Source organism: Dama dama, chromosome 15 (assembly GCF_033118175.1).
Source record: "Dama dama isolate Ldn47 chromosome 15, ASM3311817v1, whole genome shotgun sequence".
NCBI lineage: Eukaryota > Metazoa > Chordata > Mammalia > Artiodactyla > Cervidae > Dama > Dama dama.
In genome coordinates, this window is record NC_083695.1 from 59,154,967 (window position 1) to 59,178,176 (window position 23,210).

The following is a 23,210-nucleotide window of genomic DNA, read 5'->3' on the forward strand; positions in this document are numbered from 1 at the left end:
CTTACAAATCTCTCTTGTGCTTACTATACTACATGGTGACAAGCTGAGAAAAGTCTGCCTTCTGATGTAAATTCCTCAAAAGTAAGGACTTGCTTTACCCATCCTGGTTCCCTCAGTGTCCACAATGCTGAATGCAGCAGGAGCCTAACAAATGCTTATTAATCAAATCAAGGAATGAACGGTCACTATTTTTAAGAAGTTACAAAATGGATGCAATTAATTACAGAACTATCTTAGCTACCTGTTAGGATTGCAGCAAATACATAAAGTTTGCCATTCTGTTATTCTATGTAGAGTGACATTTGTAACATCAGACCATCAATTAAAAGTCATTATTTAAGTTGCTTTATTACAGCTACAAATAAACTTTATTTGATGTAATGTAATAAAACATTTTCAAATTTAACAATATTTACCTGACCAGAATGAATCATTTAAATTATGGATATAAGTATATACAGTTACTTCAGCAAACCCACAGTTCAGGAATTGGTACAAGCTTTATCAGAAAGAACAGTGCCCACCTCCCCTTTCAGAGAGGCAGACCCTTCCTCAGGTGTGGTAAGAAGCAAAGTCAGTGAAAGTTGGAAGAAATCTGCCATCCACGCTGGAATTCCACATTATCCTGTGAGAAAACAGCTACACATATTGCAGGAAAATAATATTCTCTTTCCATTCTCTCTTGTCAAATGAAGGTTTGCCTTCATTTTGTCCCCTTAGAGTTACTCTTCTCTGATCTACTTTCTGTCTCCCTAACTCATACATATTACATAGAACCATTTAAAAAAAAAAAAATGCCAAGTACAAAGGGAACTTTTCCATGTCCTGACCTGCCCTGAATATCTATCACTTTGGGGAGGGACAGGGGAGAAGAACAGAATTGACCAGGCACACATGTGATTTCAGATACAGAGAACACAAATACCAACCCTCTAGAAGGAACAGAATGGTACTCCAGAGGCTTCCCAACACTGCCCCAGGTGACCTCTGGGGCACACATACAACGCTGCTCAATGAGAATTAGCACAAGGATGCTCCATCTCCAAAAGCATCACAGCCTTGCATGGAAACCCCATTATTACCATCCTTCCTCCCCCAAACCTCACAGTTAGGAGCCAGCCCGCGGGCCCACAGCACCCAGGTGTAAAGGACAGTCACAAGTTCTGTGCCAACCGTCATGTTCATGTCCAGGGCAGGGAAGCAGCCCTCGCTCTCCATCCAGGGAAAACTCCTCACAGGAGGAATGCCCCTCCCCTCTCAGGAGCCCCCAGGAGAAGATTGAGCATGATTAAAAAAAAAAAAAAAAAAAAACTTTATTCAGCTTTTAAGATTCTCTCCATCCTGAGCTCTGTTCCTGAGTTACTCCAGAACGAGAAGCGAGTTAACAAAGAAAGGAGGCTGGTGGGGACGTCAGAGGGACCCTGCAAAAAAGCCAAACTGTTTGACAGAAGCTTTGAACAGACACTGCTCTGGGAGATCATTTGTAGTAGCTGATGACAGGGTTCTGTTTTCTAATGTGGACATGCAATGTATTCATCACTAGGCTTACCACAGTGGGCTGAGGAAAACACCCTCTGTCCCACAGCAAAATACATCTGTCTCATGAATGATTCCTGAATATTCACCACAAGGCCTCGACTCAAAAGCATGGGAAGTATGCATGGGAACTTCTTCATTTGCACAGACTTGAACAGAAGCAAAGCACCAGAAACTGTGTTCTTTCTGGAACTCAGTTCTGTGTGTGCGCTTACAGCTGAGCCGATCAGGCCATTTCCACGTGCACACAATAGCACGAATCCACAGAACACAAGGAGAGGTCACCATCCCTCTCACGATATACTCAGAACAGTGGATATACTTTGCTGGTCATGTCTTAGCCATCCCAAGAAAGGACAGACGCCGCATTCCATTCCGAAGTCTCGGCAAATGATTGCATTCTGTTTCCACCTCTGTCTTGCCTTGTTTATTTCATCTCCATTATTCTGCTTTTGATCATGAATCATGACTTTTTTTTCTACAGTAGTCAGAGTTTTGTCTACAGAGAGAGAGAGAGAGAGAGAAAGAGGACGCAAGAAAATGATTTAGCAGAACTGTAATTGTGAGTTCTTGTTTTGTGGTGGGTGGATTTAATTCTCACAACATTTAATAATTTGAATTATTTGTGGTTTCTAAGGGGATATGAGCATCTAAGGGGGAAGAAAAAGTGCTATGACTCTTGTCATACGTTTCGTAACATCTACAAGTTGCAGAGGCCTTAATATATTTGCAAACCAGCTCCAGATAACCCATTTAGAAGTTCACGTTTATAATACAGCCCCAAATGGCTCTATTCTCAATAATCCTTTCAAAATACTACGGCATTTGTTGTGCCCAAAAAGAATGATGATGACTACAATGGGAAGTGTCCTCCCCTTCAAACTTAGAAGGGTGCATTACAGTAAACCTTGTGTGCAGAGGCCGAGAAGCCCCTCCTTCCTAGCTTCCTTCCTCCCAGATTCACAGAAATGGCATGAGTCAGGAGAAGTCTTGGCCAACAGCTGAAGAAAAGTCCCTTTCTCCTTAGTGTAGAGCCAAATCCCTCCAGATAAACTCCTCTAATTCAGTACCTTCACAGGACATCTCAACTTACCAAACTACATCTGTGTGTGTGCTTGCGAGCTGGATCTAAGAGGGTTCGGGGCCTCTGCCTCCCCATCCCATTGAAAGCGCCTCCTCATGTGGCTGTCAAGACTTGATGAGTGAGTCTCCCTGGTGACAGGATCAGTTTCTCCATAAGACACCAACTCTTGATTTGTTCATTACGCCCACCGTGGTGCCTCAGGGGAAGCACCACGCTCTGGCTTTGACCCACGGCTCCAGGCTGCTGGGTAGCTAGGAAAATGCACTGAGAAAAGGCTGTGTCCCCACTGGGGCTCCACACTTATTCTTGTCCCAGGGCCTCTGCCTCTTCTCCCCACAGAGGAGACCGCAGTTCCTCTGAGGCTCACAGTGGCTCATGAGCTTTCCTGAATCCCACCAAGCTCTAGCACCATCTCTGAAGCTCCGCTTTCCTCACAACCTACCTGTTAGTCAGTTTCCAAACGTCCAGACACCCTTGGTCTCTTTCCTAGTCTGAATGGCCGCCTTCCTCGGGCAGGCCTCATCACTCTTACATTGGTCTCCTACCCATTTCCCTTCTCCTATTGTGAACTCCTATTTATATAGCAGATCTTTTCTCACTCCAGCTCAAAAACCTTCATTTCTGTCCCTGCCCACTTTGCCCACATGCCCTCCAAGTCAACCCCAATCTACCCAGCTTCCAGGTCCTACTGAAGACACAGCCAAGGGTCTTATTGTGTCTCTGTCCATTTCTAAGTCGCTCTGTCCATACTATCCCCTCTTCTTGGAGTAGCCCCCAACCCACCTCCACCCCTGCCATCCCTTAATCCTACTCTTTATTCAAGACCCACCCCCAAAGATCATCTCCTTCATGATTTCCATCATGGATATTTTCTTCCTAAGACATCGCCTTGAGGCTTATTTTTCTTGTAGACATGTTTATACTGCTTGATTTTATCTTGGGCTGTGTGTATTTACTGTCTACTAAGAAAACAAACAAAAATATTAGAAAGAAGCAAGTGAGGTCAATTGCCTGTCTTTCTTACTTTAAAGAGATGCTGCAAAGTTAAAATGTAGGCAAATACAAAGCAGGAAGTGAACAAGCTATTATTAGTACTAATTGATCATTTAATAAAAATAAAGAGTTGAATTCCAGCTAGTTAATGATGAGGAAAATACTACTCCGAGGAAATAAAATTAATGAAACAACCAACTTTTTGTTTGGCTTTGTCTTTAAGACAGCATCCTACCACAGACATCCAGGGTTTCAAGAGCCATGATGTTTCTTCCCAATTTTCAACAGGACCCATTTCATCTTATTTTTTTTTAATCACTCCTAAGTGATTAAAATCACTCCTAAGTGATTCCTTGCCCATAAAGAAAAGGCAGATTCACTCTGAACTCCTAAGCTTCAGTACTCACCATGGAGCAGCATTCAGGACAAGAACTCAAGGTGACTCCACTATAACTGCAATGGACAGGGACTGTAAGAGTCTCTTTGCTAGGAAGAAGGGAGAAGGGAAGGCAGAGCTACTTGAAAACAATATCATGAAATTTTTTTACACGGAAGTATTTTAGAAATTGCTGTTCAATATTGTTCACAGTAATGGTGTTGAAGAACAAAAGTCATCCAAATGTGACACTTAAAAGCCATTTAGCATTTTGGCGATTCAAAGCAAATCCATAAATAAAGTTATCAAATTAAAAAAAAATGTTCTGCTTCTATTACATTATCACATTTGGTTTTATATTATCAGTATTTGAATACTTGTGAAAAGGTGACAAAGACTGTAATTTAGGGTAGTGTATTATAATTACAATGAAGTATTTATAGCCTTTTCCCTCTATTTACTCCCTAGCCAAGGAAGACTCCCTAGTGCCTGCCAGACTCCTGAGCCTCTCGTTATGCTGATCAAAAAATGGGGAAATATTTGGAAGTAGCAATACACAGTTGAGTAGATTGTTTATACAGGAAAGGAGGAAAACTATTATATAGGAGGAAAAAATAAAGCCAAGAAGATGGAGTTGGGGCAAAAGTAAAAGAGACTAGAACCTAAGCAGCCAGGGGGTGGGGGGTAGGGGGAGAGGAGGCTGGAGAGATTGGAAGAAGCAGCCCAGAGTCTCTAGGTTGGCCAAGAAATGTGTGTGCCAGAAAGTCAGGGAGGGGGAACAAGGCTTGTAAGATTTGCTGTGAGCTATGGACTGGATGCCAGATCATTATTCCAGAGACTCCAGTAGAGTTAGGATTGATTTGGGTTATCCAGCTGGTGTTTACTTGAATGCAGCTGTGCAGAGCATGGACCATAGGGGGAGTACTGGTTGCTAGTCATTTACGAGCCACCACTCCCACCATGTCTACAGCCACCCTGGCCCACTGGATCTGTGAGCTTCCAGAGGCAAGGACTGTCACTCACTTGTCCTTCTATCACTGCCATGCCTGGTGCCAGGCCTTGTACATAACAGGCTCTCAAATGTTTCTGGAGGAAACAAGCCAATGAAGAGATGCCTTAATTCCAGCGTCTATCTTCTAATTCATTCCACTTGATACCACCAAATCAGTCTCATGGTTTTGGTGACTCCGTTTTCCTTACTTGCAGGGATTTGGTCAATGGCTTCCTTCTGCCCACAGGAGGATTTCTCAACCTTGGCATTATGGACATTTTGGGCTGGGTAACTCTTTGCTGTGGGGGCTGCCTGAGTAAGACAGGATGTTTAGCAGTATCCTCAGTCTCTACCCACTAAATGCTAGGAGGTCTTCCCCTTCCCTAGCTGAGGCAACCAAAAACATCTTCAGACTTTTTCAAATATCCCTGGAGTGCAAATTAACCCTGATTGAGAACCATTTGCCTACACTTAAAATCCCTAAAATTTCTGGGACTGGAATGGAAGATCCTTCATAATTTACTTTATTTGATCTTTCCATTATGGTCTCTAAATCTCCCCTACAACAATGCTTAGCTTCAGTCAACCTGTCCCTTGCATAAATTCTCACATCAACACCTCTATGGGAAATGTCCCCTTCAGGAGGAATGCCATCTCTAGTCTCCTGTAGTCATAAATGCTTTGACCCTGATAGTCATATTTGAGCCCATATCCTTCAGGAAGTATTCCCTGGTCAGAGGTAAGGAAATCACGGAGTTATTTTCCTCTTCTTTGAATCCTATAGCTTTTCCTGTCTCCAACTTTCCTTGGGTTCTCAACACAAAAAGAGTAAATGAGCTTGTGTGTGTGTTTACATCTAGTCTGTGTGATAGAAATGCACACACTATGGCAAGAAAGACATCGTATGTTTTCTGTATCCTCCTCAATGCCTGACACAGTTATAAACAAGAATTTAAAAATGAGTCCTCCCACATTAGAACTGAAAAGAAAACTGCTTGCCATAGAATTTTTTAAATAGCAGCTCTTCCAACTAATTAGAAATTTCCCAGAGTTAATGAATACTTAGGTCCATCATCCCAAATGATTTTAACATTCCATAATTCTAAATAAAATCAATAATTAAAAATTTAAACAGAAAGAGATTTAATGAGGACACAATCATTTTCTGAGACCAGGGGAGAGCAAACTATGACTTGTAGGCCAAATCCAGATTGCCACCTGTTTTTGTAAATAAAGTTTTATTTGTATACCACCATATTCATTGGTTACTTGTGTCTAGGACTTGTTGCTCACTACAAAGACGGAAACAAGTATTTTCAGTGGAGACCATATGGCTAGAAAAACAAACTATTCACCATCTGGCCCTTCACAGTGAAAGTTTGCTGATCCTTGTCTTAGATTAACAGAAAAACTAAGACCTAAGACTCCACACTAGCTAAAGATGCAGAGGCAAATATCTTTTGATGTTATGTTAGCTGATATAAATACTTTTATAAAAGTCATAGCAGCATGGAAGATTAAAATGCATTTGAAAACAGATGTCCTGCACTCAAATTCAGCTCCCCAAGTAAGACTTTGAAAAATTATCTGACCTCCCCAACAGAACGAAGATAAAGGAAACCAACCGCCCATAAGGTTTTAAGAATTAAATGACATAATTCACATGGAGTGCTTAGAAGAATATCTGAGAGTGAATCATCAATAAATGTGGGTAACTATTATTTTAAACTGGAAAATCTGTTTGTGTGATGTTTGAAGAATTAGCATTTTTTGAATTATCTGAATTATGTGTGAATTATTAGCTAAAGTAACTGATAAAATTATCCTCGAGTTCTTTGACTGTGTGGAAGGAAAACTAACACAGTGGTGTTTTCTAGTTCAGCACCTCAGTGGTTCTTTCCTAGTTTCTACACTGGCTGCTTAACTGGACCCCCTGCCATCAGTCTTTTATTTTATCTGCCCTTCTCACTGTTACCAGAGAGACTCTCTTCAAACACATCTTTCAGCATGTTACTCCTGGGAGCTGAAACCAACACACTTTCCTGCTCCTGTGCTGAACAACTCTGAAGCCAGGCAAAAGAACCCAGCACTTGTTACAGGAAATAGTTGCTTCTAAAAGATAAGACTGCACACCAACTGAACTAGCTTACTCCTCAAGACTGACAATTTGCTCATTAAAACTGGCTTCAAGGTCCTCACTCAGCTGTACCCACCCATCCAAAGCTATCACATCATAAACTCTGCCCAGTCCTCACCTCTCTGCCCTAACACTACCCAGCCCAAGCTCCAAAACTCTATCAATAACCTTTGTTTATTTCCTCACCAGAGAAATGACCAAGCCTCTGTCAAGGAGGTGTCCTCTTAAACTGCAGTAAGTCTAATAATCTTAACTTACTCCTATTAATGGGTTTTTCTAAACACCTTCTTAGTGAACTGATGGTTAAAATCCCCAGCTCAAAACATCCACAAGCTCATTGCTACTATAGACTGAAGTCGTCTGACAAGTAGTGTTACACAATAGTTAAGAGCCCATGCATTGGGCTGATTCATACCACATCTACCACTCGGGACTATGTAATCTTAGGTTGTTAATTTATGTCCCAAGCCTGTTATTCTTCTGAAAACTGGGGGTGCCAGAAGCAACTAGTTTACAGGTAGAATGATAAACACCATGACAGCATCTGGTAGGTATTCAATAACTGTTAGAAATTATTACTTTGATTATCTGTTATGTGTCAGGCACTGTACTAGATTCTACAAACAGAAATTTGGCTAAGACATGGTTCTTTCCCTGAAGGAATTTAGAACCTGGTCCTGGTGGATAAACGCTAGTGATTGATTCAATAAGAATCTTATAAACCTGGAAAGATCCTTGGTAATACAGGTCACTCATTGCATATATTCTGAAACCAAAAGACTGTATTCTTTTATAATGAAATTTTATTTATTTTTTGATGCAACATGGGGAATTTCCCCAACCAGGAATCAAATCTGTGTCCCCTCCAACGGAAGTTCAGAGTCTTAACCACTGGACCACCAGGGAAGTCCTTGTATTCTTTCAAAAAAAAAAAAATCTAATTTTTTATTATGAACAAGCTCTTATGTACAAAACAGGGTATAGAATAAAAGTAAAAATAAATACCTGTGAAGCTATTTCACAGCTCAAGAATTAGCATATCTGTAGTCTTACAACTTTGAGTTCCTAGGACAGGAAATGATGATCTTTGGTTTCCCTTATCCATATTAGGGAAATGTTTCTGCCTCCTTCATCCTGGTGATGAGTTAGAGAACAAGCTGAGTTCCTTGAGGTTTTTCCGAGTCGTTTGGGGTGTATCCTAGTTGGGAGCCCTGGAATCTACCATAACCCATGAGGGCACTTTGGGACCCTATTCCCCTGAGATAGCTGAGAGCACAGAGGTCTCCTTGGCCACCGTGATTACACATAAAAGCAGTCTACTATATGGACAGCATCTGGAGGTAAGATTCACATGATGTGGGATCTAGACCCAGAGGTACCGGTAATCACTGCATGATAGCTCACTCTCCATGACCCAATTATGTCTTCTGTCAAAGGAAGGGGCTGGACACGATGACTGGGAAGGTCCTTCTCAGCTACAGTGGCCCAAGGTTCTCTGGCCAATTCCAAAGAACAAGGTTCAGTGAAGAGGGACACCTCTTGTCTCACATTCAACACTGATCTGTTCTCTAACCAGCACCTTCTATTTCCTCAATCTAGTTTATTTCCCCTCAGTTTTCAAATATGAAAATGTCTCCTCTACCTCAAATTTAAAACAAAATCTTCACTGGACCTGATGACTTTGCTATGTTGTCTCCTTCTTCACGAAACCAAATTAATCCACATGTGTGTTATATTTCCTTATCACCATTGGCTCTTGGCAGTCCTTTTTCAGATTCCAACGTTCTATTGTAATTGCGTCTTGAAAAGTCACTACTTGCCTCCTAGACAAACTCAACACCTCTCTATCAGTTCCCAACTCCTAAAGCTGGGTAGCGCTTTCTGAAAACTCTGTATCTATCAAGACTTCGCTCCACCCTGGCATTTCCCCACACTAACCACTCCCTACTGCCTCAGACTACTTCTTGTATCTTTACTAGATATAAGAGTAATAGCAACTAAAATGATAATGTTACAAGAATTAGAGCTCTAAGGACCTAAGGTGAATGCTACTTTCAGAGAAAGGAGGAAAAACATCACCTTCCTTGTCAGCCATGGCATCAACTGCGATTCATCAGCAACTCAGTCTCTTCTTCCAATCCACCTGAATACCTATCTTTGGCTTTTGGAACTCTATGGGGTGGAAGACTAGAGTACAGTGTTCTGGACTCAAATCTGATACACTTGGGAGGAAATAAGATGGCTACTGGTTCTGGAAGCTTCCTGCCATGTGCTTCAGAAAGGAGTTCCATGAGAGGGTTGGGGGATAGAAGGAAAACAGCGATAAATGACCTTACAGCACAAGCTCAGGTCTCTCAGGCCTCTCGGCGAGCTTCAGGGCCTCGTGCATGCCTGCGGCTGAGAGCTTCCGGTTGATATTCCGGTACTGGCATTGGAGCAGGCTGCGGTAGGTGGTCCTCAGGTCCCGGTTGAAGAAGGCATATATAAAGGGGTTTATGAGGGAGTTTGCATAGCCCAGCCACAGACATGTCCTCTCCACCCACAGTGGGATGCAGCTGCAGGCAATGCCGCAGATGAAGGGCCTGGCGGTCGAGAGGAGGAAAAACGGCAGCCAGCACACGGTGAAGGCCCCGACGATGATGCCCAGGGTGGTGGCTGCTTTCTGCTCCCTCTTAAAGATGGAGATGTTTTTCCTTTCGTGTTTGAGGAGTCTTGAAAGGTTTGCACACTCCTCTACCTCCTTCTGAAGCTTCACCATGCCATTGAGGGAGATGACGCTGTCAGGCTCCTCTGGCCGGGGGAAGCCAGGGAACTTGTGTTTGGCGGCGCTCTTCCTGGCGGCTTTGTAAATCTGGTAGTACATGAAAAGCATGACGGACATGGGGATATAAAATGCCACTGCGGTGGAGTAAATTGTGTAGCCAAAGTCCTGGCTGATCAAGCACACCTTGCCATCATTGACATTCTGAGCCCAGCCGAAGAGCGGCGGTAAAGTGATGGAGGCGGACAGAAGCCAGACGGAGAGGATCATCTTGGCCATGCACTTCCCGTTCTGCCTCACAGGGTATGTCAGCGGCCTCGTGATACCAAGGTACCTGGGAGAGAAGTGGGAAGAGAACATGATCACAACTGATCAACTGGGGGGTACCACTAGCGAGGGGCTAGGCTGTGAACCTAGTGGCTCCTTTCCTTACAGTCCCTTCTAGGCAGGCATCCGTCTTCCCATTTCACAGAAAGGTGAACTAAGGCTCTGAGAGGCTGTGTATTTTATTCCAGGTCACACAGCCAGCCAAAGGCACTGCCAGCACTCAGCCTGAGCCCTCTGCCTGTAAGGCTGGGCCATGTTCTTTTCATACCTTGCAGCCTCCCACAGTCTGTGTGGTCAAGGAACCAAAGACTCAACATCCACCTTCACCCCATGACTGCTGCCACTGAAATCAGTTAGGAACAAAATGTCAAGCCTGGTGGGATGTTGTGATACACCCTCATGGGCTAGCCAAGGTCTACCACACTTGGAGATTATTCACCCACTGATCTCCGCTGTCTGAATTCAGGCCAGCTCTAATTCATTTTCACTTCCCCTTTGCTCTGAAATGAAAGCACTTCTCTAAGATCACAGAAATCTGTGAGATATTTAGGAAATCCGAGGGTTTTGGAGAAGGCAATGGCAACCCACTCCAGTACTCTTGCCTGGAAAATCCCACGGACAGAGGAGCCTGGTAGGCTGCAGTCCATGGGGTCGCCAAGAGTCGGACACGACTGAGCAACTTCACTTTCACTTTTCCTTGTATGCATTGGAGAAGGAAATGGCAACCCACTCCAGTGTTCTTGCCTGGAAAATCCCAGGGACGGGGGAGCCTGGTGGGCTGCCATCTATGGGGTCGCACAGAGTTGGACACGACTGAAGCGACTTAGCAGCAGCAGCAGCAGGGTTTTGGAATGGAAAGTAGCAAGCGATCATTTTTTTTTTTTTATCCCCAGAAAATTCTCATGCGAGAGTAATGTCCTAGGAGCAATCATTAGAAAATAAAAACAGTCTGCCTCGTCTTTCCAGTTCTAAGGAGGATCACAAGGAAAAGCATAATTCTGAAAAATATTAGGCAAATCCAACATTTCCCCTGTGCTTAGTTCTATACAGAGAATAAATACTTCTCTGTGTCTGTTATCAAGGATTTATAATGCAAGAGAGACTCAGCAAACAGGGAAAACATAGTCAGCAAGATGTTCTGCCAAATGCTTGGTAGTTTTCAGCTTTCCAAATCTGTTTTCTTCTCTATATTTAATGGTTTTAGCTTCTATTTGAGAAGGGATTCAAAGAGCACTTGAGAATCCAAGATAGGTAAAACCTGGCCATTTTGTTGGTTTTTTCATTTATATTTATATATATATATATATATATGACATATTCTTGAAACATCAAAAGGAAAGGTACAGAGAATGACCAACTTACCAATATGCTATTTTCTGAAAGTCTGTCACTTGATGGGTTGGAGTTTAAAAAATAATTATTTTTGTGCTAGAAATACCCTCACATGTTATGCTTGAATTATCTCACAAAAGTCATAATGAAAATTAGCATCAATGTAACACTTAAAATAAGGCAAAATTGAACTACAGTAAAAAAAAAAAAAGAAGCAGCAGCCAAATTTGCTTATTCAGTGGTAATATTCATTCATTCCTTTAACAAATATCAACAGCGTTCTTTCTATATGCCAGGTGCCATTTTAAATGTTGGAAATATGAAACTAATGAAAGAGACACAAACCTTGAATGCAGGCACATGGGGAAATCACACAGGGGTGAACAGGACAACTGAGCTCGTGGTTACGTTAAAGTGACCCCTGACCCCTCCTCCCAAGCATGCAGGTGTCAGTGGCACCAATTCTTCATCCTTTCTGCCTTCCTTTGTCCACAATAAAGCTGGCCCACGAGCACAATCTCTAGGGTTTTCAGCTGTAACTAGGATTATGTTTTGGCTCCTAGATAGAATGAAGGATGAGAAGGAAGGGGGTTCTCCTGAGAACTCAAGAATAAGAGCTGAAAAGGGAGGGAAAAGAGAAAGGAGGAGGAAAAGAGGAAGTATGGGAGGAAGAGAAGAAAGATCAAGAGAAAGTTAGTGTGAAGTAGCTTTGGCCTTATTTGAAAATCTCTGAAATTATCTGAGTTTTAAGCTATGGGGGAAAAAAATTTAAAAAAAAAAAAAAAGGGTACATAAGGAAACCCCTGAAGAAAGATGTTAGAACTGACAGGAAACTTACAATCAAGCTCATCCATGCCCTATGGCAGAATGCAGAGGTTCCACTAAAAAAAAGAAAACAAAAACAAAACTCTGTCTTTGGTTCAGGGGCTCTCTCCAAGTTTTTCCTGCTAAAATTCCTCTGCAGACCTCTCTTTTTGGACCTAGTTCTTGCCCTTTACCAACTCCTGTGGATGGAGCCTGGGCTCTTTTCAAGCTTCCCTTCTTGGACTTGGACTTGGACTTTGGACTTTTCTTAGGACTTGGACTTTGATCATCTCTCTCTGACTGTGGCCACAGGCCTAAAATGCTTTTTCCCAAGCCTGGATCTGGCTTCCAGGATATTGTATCAACCCAGGCTGCAGGTCCAATGGGAGAGATTAATTCACATAGTTTCTTAGGTGGCCACCAGATGGCACTGTCAGACCATCTTACTGGGGGTTGGGATGGTGGGTAGTTAGAGCAGTAAGCACTGGAAGGAGGAAGGAGGATTACTCATGACAAGATGAGAAATTATACTGTATTTGTGGGGTCATATTAAAAAATTAGCAAGCCTGGAACTCACTCACAACCTGATGAACTCTAATTCTTGAGGAAGTCGGTTCAATTTTCCCTTCCATCCTTCACATTTTCATTACTTAAAAAGGAACTTATACCTTAAGGCTTAATTAAATCTAGCTTCTCTTTTACTCACGTTAAGTAATATCGAATCCACAAAGATTAATCCTGAGAGGTTAATTAATTGAGTATCAAAGGACATCTCAGAATATTAAATAATCTCATAATAACAGCATACTTATTCATTCTAATATATTTAGTCTGACTTATATTACATTTCAGTGGTGAGGACTCAGTCCTTCCTGGATATACAAATTATATTCCATAAACTTTCCTATTTTAGGCTCTATTCTATAATCACCTCAAGTAATGTTGTACAATAAGGGAATTATATTTTCTTCTTTAGTCTCCTGGGTACCATCGAAGACGTCTGAAAGCTAAAGTCAACCAAAAGATGATTAGGAAAAAATATGAGTGCTCATTAAAGTGTCTGGAAATAAAATAAATAAACAAAAGTCAATAGCTTTCTTAAAAAGGATTAACAATCAGAAAATATCGTGGAAGAAAATAATTTCATTCACAACAATCAAAAAATTAAAATATCTAGAAAATTCTTTTTAAATGATCAGGGCCTATATAAAAGAAAACATAAAATGCTACTGAGAGACCTAAGAGAATGCCTGAATCCATGAGAAAAAAAAAATTATTAAAAAATCCAGTACTATAAAAGTGCCACTTTCCCTTCAATTAATGTAAAAATATCATACAAGTCTAGTTGAAAATCCTAGCAATTCTTTCATTAGCTTGGTCAAATGATTCAAGTTCATCAAGTAAATATACAAAAGTAGACAAAATCTGTAAACAATGAAAAATGAAGGGATATTTATAAAAAATAGTATAAATCCACAGATATAAAAACTCAATAACAACTATTCAGAAATACATAGCTCAACAGAACAAGATAGATCCCAGAAGTATATTCAAAACTGTAAGAGAATTTAATATCAGAAAGTAAGTTTAAATCAAAGTATAAGATTAGCTATTCATGAAGTCTGACAACTGGCTAGCAATTGAGGTAAAAAACAAATCTGAATTATCTTTCTTCTTATTCAAAAATAAATCCCAGGTGGATTAAAGATTATCATGTAAAAAAATTAAACCCTAAGACTGCTACAAGAAAATATAGATATTTCTGCAATCCTGCCAGAGGTCATTTTTAACCTTTGGATACAAAAGCTCGATATTATAAAATGATATAAAAGCTTGAAACTACTGATAAATTTTTGTCAAAAATTTTACACACAAAAAAAGTAAATAAGAAACATTTTATTTAATTCAAAAATCACTATGCACAGAATTAAAAATCAAATGACAAACTTGCAGACAAAGAACAATATATCAATATTCACAGATCTTTTACAGGTCAGTAAGAAAAATACAACCATCTTGATAAAAATAGTGAAGCAATAAAACAAAAAAGAAGAATATTCTATAAGCATTCAGAAATATGTATAACTTCATTAATAATTAAAGATATGCAAATTTTAAAATAATGTTAGAATTTGGAATCATTTGTCAATTTTTAAGAAAGACAAAACCCAGTATTGGGAAAATGTAAAAAACAAGTGCGCTAGCTTTTTGCCAGCACAAGTTTCAACTGAGATAAAAGTTTGGGAGGGCAGTTTGGTAATTAATATACATCAGCATTCATCTTTTAGCTCAGCAATCAAGACTTCGAGGAATCTGTCTTACATATATAATTGTACAGATGCAAAATGATTACTGTGCAAGGATATTAACTAAACATATAAGAGAGAGAGGAGAAAAAAGATACAATCTAAATATCCATCAATAGATATTTTTGTGTGTGTAGGTGCAGAGACACAAAATGTGTATGTATATATCTCATGTCACCATTAAAAATTATGAGGTACATATCTATTTATTGATATAAAAAAACCCAACCAGAAGTGGACAGAAAATGTTGACTAGCCCTAAAAGACAAGTAATAGAATATCATATGTTGTATTAATCTGTTTATATAAAACTAGGTGTTTTCATCAGTGTGTGTGCATGTGTATATACTGAGATGTCCAGAAAAACATATACCAAGATAGTAACAATAATTTTAACTGAGTTTTGGAGATTTAAAAAAATTTTCTCTTTGTTTTTTATGCTTAAGTTTTAGTTTTATATACTTTTTAAAAAGTCATTTTAATTCTAAGAACCAAATAAAAGATTTAAGAGGATTCTGTGATTCCTAGGTCACATGAGTGATTTTGGCAACAGAGATGATCTGGTTTAAAAGTCTGACAATTAAATCTTATGATAGTTTTATTTGATTAGCTTTTCAAAAGTATTTTATTACATTCATAAGTTCACACAAAGAACACAGAACTTACTGGCATTTAAAATCCTATAATTACTATATAAAGTAATACTGGTATTCAGGAAAGTATCCAAATTAAAAACTGATCCTCCACAATCTTGTGTAATACAAATCTTACCATTGGTGGGGGGAGCAGCCTCGAATGATTCTAAATATTCCCTTATATGCAAGGCTAACATTTGTCAAACTAACATTTTATGCTCACTGTTAATTAGAAAGTGGGGTGCTTATAAAGCCTTCAGAATTTTATTTTTAAATGCATATGAATGTGAAAGTACAGTAAATCTCAAAGACAAAGGCACCAAAGTATTATATAATTGAGAAATGTATGCAATTCACATTAGGGATTCCGTTAAAATGGGGTTTAGAGAAAAAGAGGATTAGAGAATTATTATATACATGGAGAGGGATTAGAATGCAAATTAACTCTGCTGCCTGTCTTCCATTCTAACTGTATAGAAATTATAGATAATGGCTCTTTAATTAAATGGCTTCTCCTGAGTTTTGTTAATATAGAATAATCATTTATGGGGTAAGGAAACTGGGTAGAATTACTCTGAAATACACTGGCTTTTTTTTTTTTTTTGAATATTAGGCTTTAAAAAGGTCTGCACATTTAGAAGACCTCTTCTGTGAGACCTCCTTCCTTACAGTAAGTGAAATTCACGGCAATATCCAGCCTACATCAGTGGTTCCCCAAATTATCAGATTATCAGAATCACCAAGAAGCTATTGAAACACAGACTCCCAGACCACCACCCAAAGACTACTTTTCAAGGTCTGGAGACCCTGGGCACTTCTATTTGGGACTGATGATTCTGGTTCTTTATCCCATGTACTTTTAGAGTCATTGCCCCTCATTCAGTCACAAAAACTTTACACTTATGGTATGAAGGGCTTTATTTTTACTTTATATATCTCATCTTAATGGTGTGCTTCCAGTCTGGTCTAACAAAATCTCATAAATCACATTTCCAGTATCTCAGCCATTAGTCCTATCTTTCAGAACTGTGCTAAATGAAAATAAGATAAGCATGGTTTTTATGTCTTAGTAAAGTTGTAGATTTTTTTTAAATGTACAATACACAGCAGAGTTTTGTAAAATGTTTCTGACATGAATTAAAAATAAATATGTTCTACAATAAGAAATACATTTGCCACCATCACTCAGTACAAATAAATATACTGAGTTGGCCAAAAAGTTCATTTGAATTTTTCTCATAAAATTTATGAAAAAACATGAAAGAACTTTTGGGCCAACCCAATATTTATTTATGCAAATTAAAAACTGATGCATGCACATATATGTACATCTATGAAGGTATATAGATACAGATGCATATATTTATATACATGAAATTCAAACAAAAGTTTTACTATACCATACTTACCTTTACAACTTGCAAATCACTCTCTTCTACTATATGCTATCCAACTTCAGATTTTTTATATCTGGTCTTAATGTACTAAATTGATTTCAAGACCCAATATTGAAGCATGTCCCAAAGTTTGAAAATTGTGTTGGTTGCTCAGTCGTGTCTGACTCTTTTGCAACTTCATCAACTATAGCCTGCCAGGCTCCTCTGTCCATGGAATTCTCCAGGCAAGAATACTGGAGTGGATTGCCATTCCCTTCTCCAGAAGTTTGAAAATTACTGACCTTCAATAAACATATGGAAAGGTGTTAAACATTATGAGTCATGAGGGAAATGCAAAGTAAAAGCATACTGAGACACACCAGCATGTATCAGAATAGTTAAAATTAAAAATAATGATGATGACAATAAGAATAACAAACTGTGATGCGAAGTGTTTTGTGAAGATATAAAACAACTCATATTGTCATGCAATGCTGGTGGGAGTGTAAATAGATATAGTTACTTTGGGAAACCATTTCTTAAGATCTTCTAAAGCTGAAATAAATATATATATACACATATGTATATATATATTTCTTTCTCTACGACCCAGCAATTCTTCTAAGTGTACAATAGACATGCATCAAAATATGCATATAAGAATGTTCAAAGCAGTAGTAATGGTAATAAACCCAAATAAAACTAACCCATTCTACATGAATAAAATAAGTACAGTTCTACAACAGTAGAAGCGATACATAAATTGTGGTACATTTACACAGTGAATTCTATAAAACAACAAGAATGAACCAACTACTGTATCAACATGGATGATTCTCACAAGCATAACTGAGCTAAAGAAGCCAAAATCAAAACAGAACACAAGGTTCAAAAATAGTCAAAACGAGTCTATGGTGACAGGAGAGAGAAGTGTCACTGCCTTGAGGGAAGAGGACATGCTCTGGAAATGTTCTGTTTCTTTACATTCCTGCCAACAGTGCGAGAGGGTTTCCTTTTCTGCACAGCCTCTCCAGCATTTATTGTTTGTAGACTTTTTAATGATGGCCATTCTGACCGGTGTGAGGTGATATTTCATTGTAGTTTTGATTTGCATTTCTCTAATAATGAGCGATGCTGAGCATCTTTTCATGTGTTTGTTAGCCATCTGTATGTCTTCTTTGGAGAAATGTCTCTTAGGTCTTTTTCCCACTTTTTGATTGGGTTGTTTGTTTTTCTGGTGTTGACTTATATGAGTTACTTGTATATTTTGGAAATTAATCTTTTGTCAGTTGTGTCATTTGCTATTACTTTCTCCCACTCTGAAGGTTGTCTTTTCACCTTGTTTACAGTTTCCTTTGCTTTCCTTTGCAAAAGCTTTTAAGTTTAATTAGGTCCCACTTGTTTATTTTTGCTTTTATTTCCATTACTCTAGGAGGTGGGTCAGAGAGGATCTTGCTTTGATTCATGTCAAGTGTTCTGCCTATGTTTTCCTCTACAAATTTTATAATTTCTGGCCTTACATTTAGGTCTTTAATCCATTTTGAGTTTATCTTTGTGTATGGTGTTAGGAAGTGTTATAACTTCATTCTTTTACATGTAGCTGTTCATTTTTCCCAGCACCACTTATTGAAGAGGCTATCTTTGCCCCACTGTATATTCTTGCCTCCTTTGTCAAAAATATGGTATCCATGGGTACATGGGTTTATTTCTGGGCTCTCTATCTTGTTCCATTGGTCTATATTTCTCTTTTTGTGCCAGTACCATAATATCTTGATGACTGTAGCTTTATAGTATATTTTATCTCTGTGTGTGCCTAGATCCATTCATTTTTAGCCTCTCTTTTTTACATTCTTTTCCCATATGGGTCATTACAGAGTATTGAGTAGAGTTCCCTATGCTATATGGTAGGTCCTTCTAAGTTATCTATTTCATCCTCCTGATACCAAAACCAGACAAAGATATCACAGAAAAAGAAAATTACAGGCCAACATCACTTACAAACACAGAGACAAAATTTCTCAACAAAATAATAGCAAACTGGGTACTTCCTGGTGGTTAAGAATCCACCTGCCAACGCAGTGGACACAGGTTCAATCCCTGGTCCAGGAACTAAGATCCCACGTGTTGCTGCAGTTGCTTAGCCACTAAGTTGTGTCCGACTCTTTTGCAATCCAATGGACTACAGCCTGCCAGGCTTCTCTGTCCATGGGATTTCCCAGGCAAGAATACTGGAGTGGGGTGCCATTTCCTTCTTCAGAGGTCTTACTGACCCAGTGATTGAATCCGTATCTCTTGCATTGGCAGGCAGTTACCACTGAGCCACCAGGGAAGTCCCAAGACCCCACATGTTTTGGAGCAACTAAGCCCATGTGCCATAACTACTGAGCCAGATGGCCTAGAGCCCACGGTCCACAAGAGAAGTCACTGCAATGAGAAGCCCGTGCACCACAGCTAGAGAGAGAGTAGCCGCCACTCACCACAACTAGAGAAAGTCGGTGAAGCAATGAAGAGCACATGCACTGCAAAGAAAACTCAGCACAACCAAAAATAAACATTTTTTTAAAAAATACTAGCAAACCGGATCCAGCAATACATTAAAAGGATCATATGCCATGATCAAGTGGGATAAAGCTATCTTTAAAATGGGGTTCTACTATACTTTTAAACCATTTTCATCAGTGTGTCCAAGTGTAATTATAGTTAAAACCAATAAACAATGTAAATTCCCCATTCTGACCTTAGCATTGAAGAAAAAAGTGGATGGACAAGCAGGGACAAAAAAGCTACAAAATTCAACAAACTTTGGAAACCATAACAAAAGCTTTTTCTTCTCTGAAAAAAGTAAATTATAAAACAAGATACAAGAGTTTTCCTTTAGGGAGAGAACTGGACAACTAAAGCAAATCACTTAAAAGTACTTTTAAAATATTCGTATATTGTTGCTACATAATTAATCACCACCACTCAGTAACTTAACACCAATTCTGCAGGAGTTCTCACAGTTCTGTAGGTCAAAAGTCTGGACACAGTTCAACTGGGTTGTCTACTCATGGTTTCATCAGGCTGAAGTCAAGATGTTGGCTGGGGCTGAGATGTCATATGCAGCTCAGAGTACTCTTTCAAACACATGTGGTTGTTGGTAGAACCACATTCATTTCCCAGTAGCTGTAGAACTCACAGAGGTTGCCACCTTCAAGCATACCAGGAGAGGACTGGCTGCAGGTCTCAATCTCTTTGATCTTTAGACTCACTTTGAAAAGGGCTCACCTGATTATATCAGGCCCACTGACATTCAAGGGGGAGGAATATACAGGGCATGCACACTGGGAGTTATCTTAGAACTCTGCCTACACAGATACTTGGTCATAACAGAAGTTAAAGATACAGAAAATATCCTACCACAGGAGTTCAACAAAGACCTATTTCCTATCTACTCAAGTTGAGACAAGCCTTCCAGTGAGACTAATGTTGTCTGTACTCTATCATAAGGCAGTGGTTTTCTACTGAATTTTTCTGTCATTCAGTGCAAAAATATAAGTTATCTTATTGTCAACTCATTTATTTAGCCACCTGTTATGTAAAACTCTCTATGTCATCTACTAAAAACTATCAAAGGAGATTTTTAAATAATTACAGAAAGTCAATACAGGAGATCAATAGTGATCCCTACATTATGGCCACTTTTCATCACTGCAGTTGTATCCGAACTTTATTATATAATAGACTCTGAATTTTCCCACCAAAGAGTTTTCCCACTCAGAGAAAGACAAATGGCAAGGCAAAGAGAGAGCCCAAATTTACTAACAACAATAAAGGAAAAGATGGCATAAAACCTCAGCTAAGAAGTAAAAAGATTACAGGAAGGAAAAAAAAAATATATATATATATAGTTATATGACTGTACTCAGTTCAGTTCAGCTGAGTCACTCAGTCATGTCCAACTCTTTGTGACCCCATGAATCGCAGCACGACAGGCCTCCCTATCCATTACCAACTCCTGGAGTTTACCCAAACTCATGTCCATTGAGTCAGTGATGCCATCCATCTCATCCTCTGTTGTCCCCTTCTCCTCCTGCCCTCAATCTTTCCCAGCATCAGGGTCTTTTCCAGTGAGTCAGCTCTTTGCATCATGGGGCCAAAGTATTGGAGTTTCAGCTTCAACATCAGTCCTTCCAATGAATACCCAGACTGATCTCCTTTAGGATGGACTAGTTGGATCTCCTTGCAGTCCAAAGGACTCTCAAGAGTCTTCTCCAACACCACAGTTCAAAAGCATCAATTCTTCGGTGCTCAGTTTTCTTTCTAGTCCAACTCTCACATCCATACATGACTACTGGAAAAACCATAGCCTTGACTAGACAGACCTTTGTAGACAAAGTAATGTCTCTGCTTTTTAATATGCTGTCTTAAGGAGCTTCTAATCCTACCTCACGCCAAGAAGCAGTACTGAAGAAAGAAGGTGAGTGAATAAAATCCTTAAAATTCTGTCTGTACATACTGATGCTAAGTTGCTTCAGTTGTGTCCAACTCTGTGTGACCCCAAGGACTGCAGCCCCGCAGACTCCTCTGTCCACAGGGTTCTTCAGGCGAGAGTCCTAGAGCAGGTTTCTGGGCCCTCCTCCAGGGGAACTTCCCAACCCAGGGATCAAGCCAGTGTCTCTATGTCTCCTTCACTGGCAGGCAGGTTCTTTACCACTAGTGCCATCTGAGAAGCCCAAACCTCTGACATGACTTAGTCATGTCCAACTCTTTGTGACCCCATGCACCATAGCCTGCCAGGCTCCTCTGTCCATGGGGATTCTCCAAGCAAGACTGTTGGTATGGGTTTCCTTGCCCCCCTCCAGGGGATCTTCCCAACCCAGGGATCAAACTCAGGTCTCCCGTACTGTAGGCAGATTCTTTATCATCTGAGCCATCAGGGAAACCCAAGAATACTGGAGTGGGTAGCCTATGCCTTCTCTAGGGGATCTTACTGACCCAGGAATCAAACTGGAGTCTCCTTGCATTGCAGGTGATTCTTTTCCAGTTGAGCTACCAGGGAAGCCCAAAATTCTGACTAGTACCCTCCTCTTTGGAGAGAAGCAAATTGGGGTGATAAGAAACTAGCGTTAAAAAAAAAAAAGTAATGAAAAACTATCATGTACCAAAGCCTCAACACACAATTTCAGCAAAGGTCAAAGGGGCCACCATAATTTGCTCTCTTTTAGGACACTGGGATGAACTGGGACACACCAGGGTTTGGAAGGGGTAACCCTTAGCTAACTGGAAAGTGCTCTGGTACCAGACATGGATGAGAAGTCAGAATAAAGAACAGTCCTCTATCAAAGGCCACACTTGACTGCAGTGAACTCCACTCCCTTCGCTTCCCCCAACTCTACACCTTTTTCAGACTACAGAGAAGTAGATACAGTAAATAGCAGCCTAAAGGATAAAATTAACTGAAATCAAATAGGAACGAATATCAAGAAGAGTTCAACCACACTGTGTCAGAACAAACATTAAGTAACCCATGAATGAGCAAGATGGGGAAAAAAAGAAAACACTATAGTAACTATATTAACATGTGACAAAAATAACCCCAGTGAAAGAAGCAACTGAATATGCACAAGACTATTGAAAAACGAAGTTCAAAAAGAAAACACAACCCTCAGAATATAAGCCATTTTCCTACAAATACTTTTCATTGTGAAAGACCTTAACAAGTATATGTTATCACTAAAGCAGAGGCTCAAAGATTAGATTTTAAAACAGAACACAACACAAAAAGGGACCATAAGGTAAAGAAACAAATTGAGGTCAAAACATCACCACTGTAGATCTAATAGATAAATTAGAAGCAACTGGGAATAGAATAGACAGGCTTGAAAAGCTAATCAATGGCATAAAATAAAGGCTTGAGGTAATAATAATAATAAAATGCAGGGGGAAATTTTTATTCAAGCAATTAAAGAGACGATAACCAACATACAAAGAGGATATAACAGAAAGATCACTTATGCTCCCAAAGAAAAGAACACAACAAATGTAAACAACAAAATGTAAACAGAGGTGCAATATGTAAAAAATATACAGAGATACAGGATATTTTCCTTAATGCAAGAGCTGAAGGTTCAAGAGGAGGGGACATATGTATACCTATGGCTGATTCATGTTGATGTATAGTAGAAATCAACACAATATTTTAAAACAATCATCCTCCAATTAACAATAAATAAATTTTAAATAAAGTAAAAAAAAAAGAGAGGTATCTAAAATGATGCTCACCAAATGTTAACACGGGGTTTTTTTCCCCTCTGCAGAGGGAGAGTTCAGATGATCTGTTGCTTTATTTGCGTTTTTTATTTGTATGTTTTAAAATTGCTTGAAATTTTTATAATGAGCACATTTAATTTTCACAAAATTAAATTATTTCTCTAAAATATAGCAAAGCCTTTTAAAAAATAATGATTTCAACCAGTCATTTCATTCACCCGCCGGTTGGTCTCTTAAGAATCCCTCCAGGAGCTTGGCAAGTTTGGAATTAACAACTAATTTAACCATATTCGCTTTCTG

The 23,210-nt window shown here is 39.5% G+C and overlaps 1 protein-coding gene across 4 annotated transcripts in view; it reads right to left on the reverse strand.

The window, feature by feature from the left end:
• Window positions 1–351: 351 nt before the first annotated feature.
• The window catches only part of HTR7 (5-hydroxytryptamine receptor 7), an 88,422-nt gene continuing 65,563 nt past the window's right edge, over window positions 352–23,210 (reverse strand). The window contains exons 2-3 of one of the 4 annotated variants that reach the window (XM_061162162.1): window positions 9,454–10,212; window positions 352–2,035 (exon numbers count right to left, since the gene is read on the reverse strand). In XM_061162162.1, coding sequence (XP_061018145.1) covers window positions 1,993–2,035; window positions 9,454–10,212 — 802 coding nt within the window. In that variant the 3' untranslated portion in view covers window positions 352–1,992. Of the gene's footprint in view, window positions 2,036–7,915; window positions 8,252–9,196; window positions 10,213–23,210 lie in introns of those variants that run through there. The other 3 variants (XM_061162164.1, XR_009696106.1, XM_061162163.1) reach the window with 3 other exon arrangements.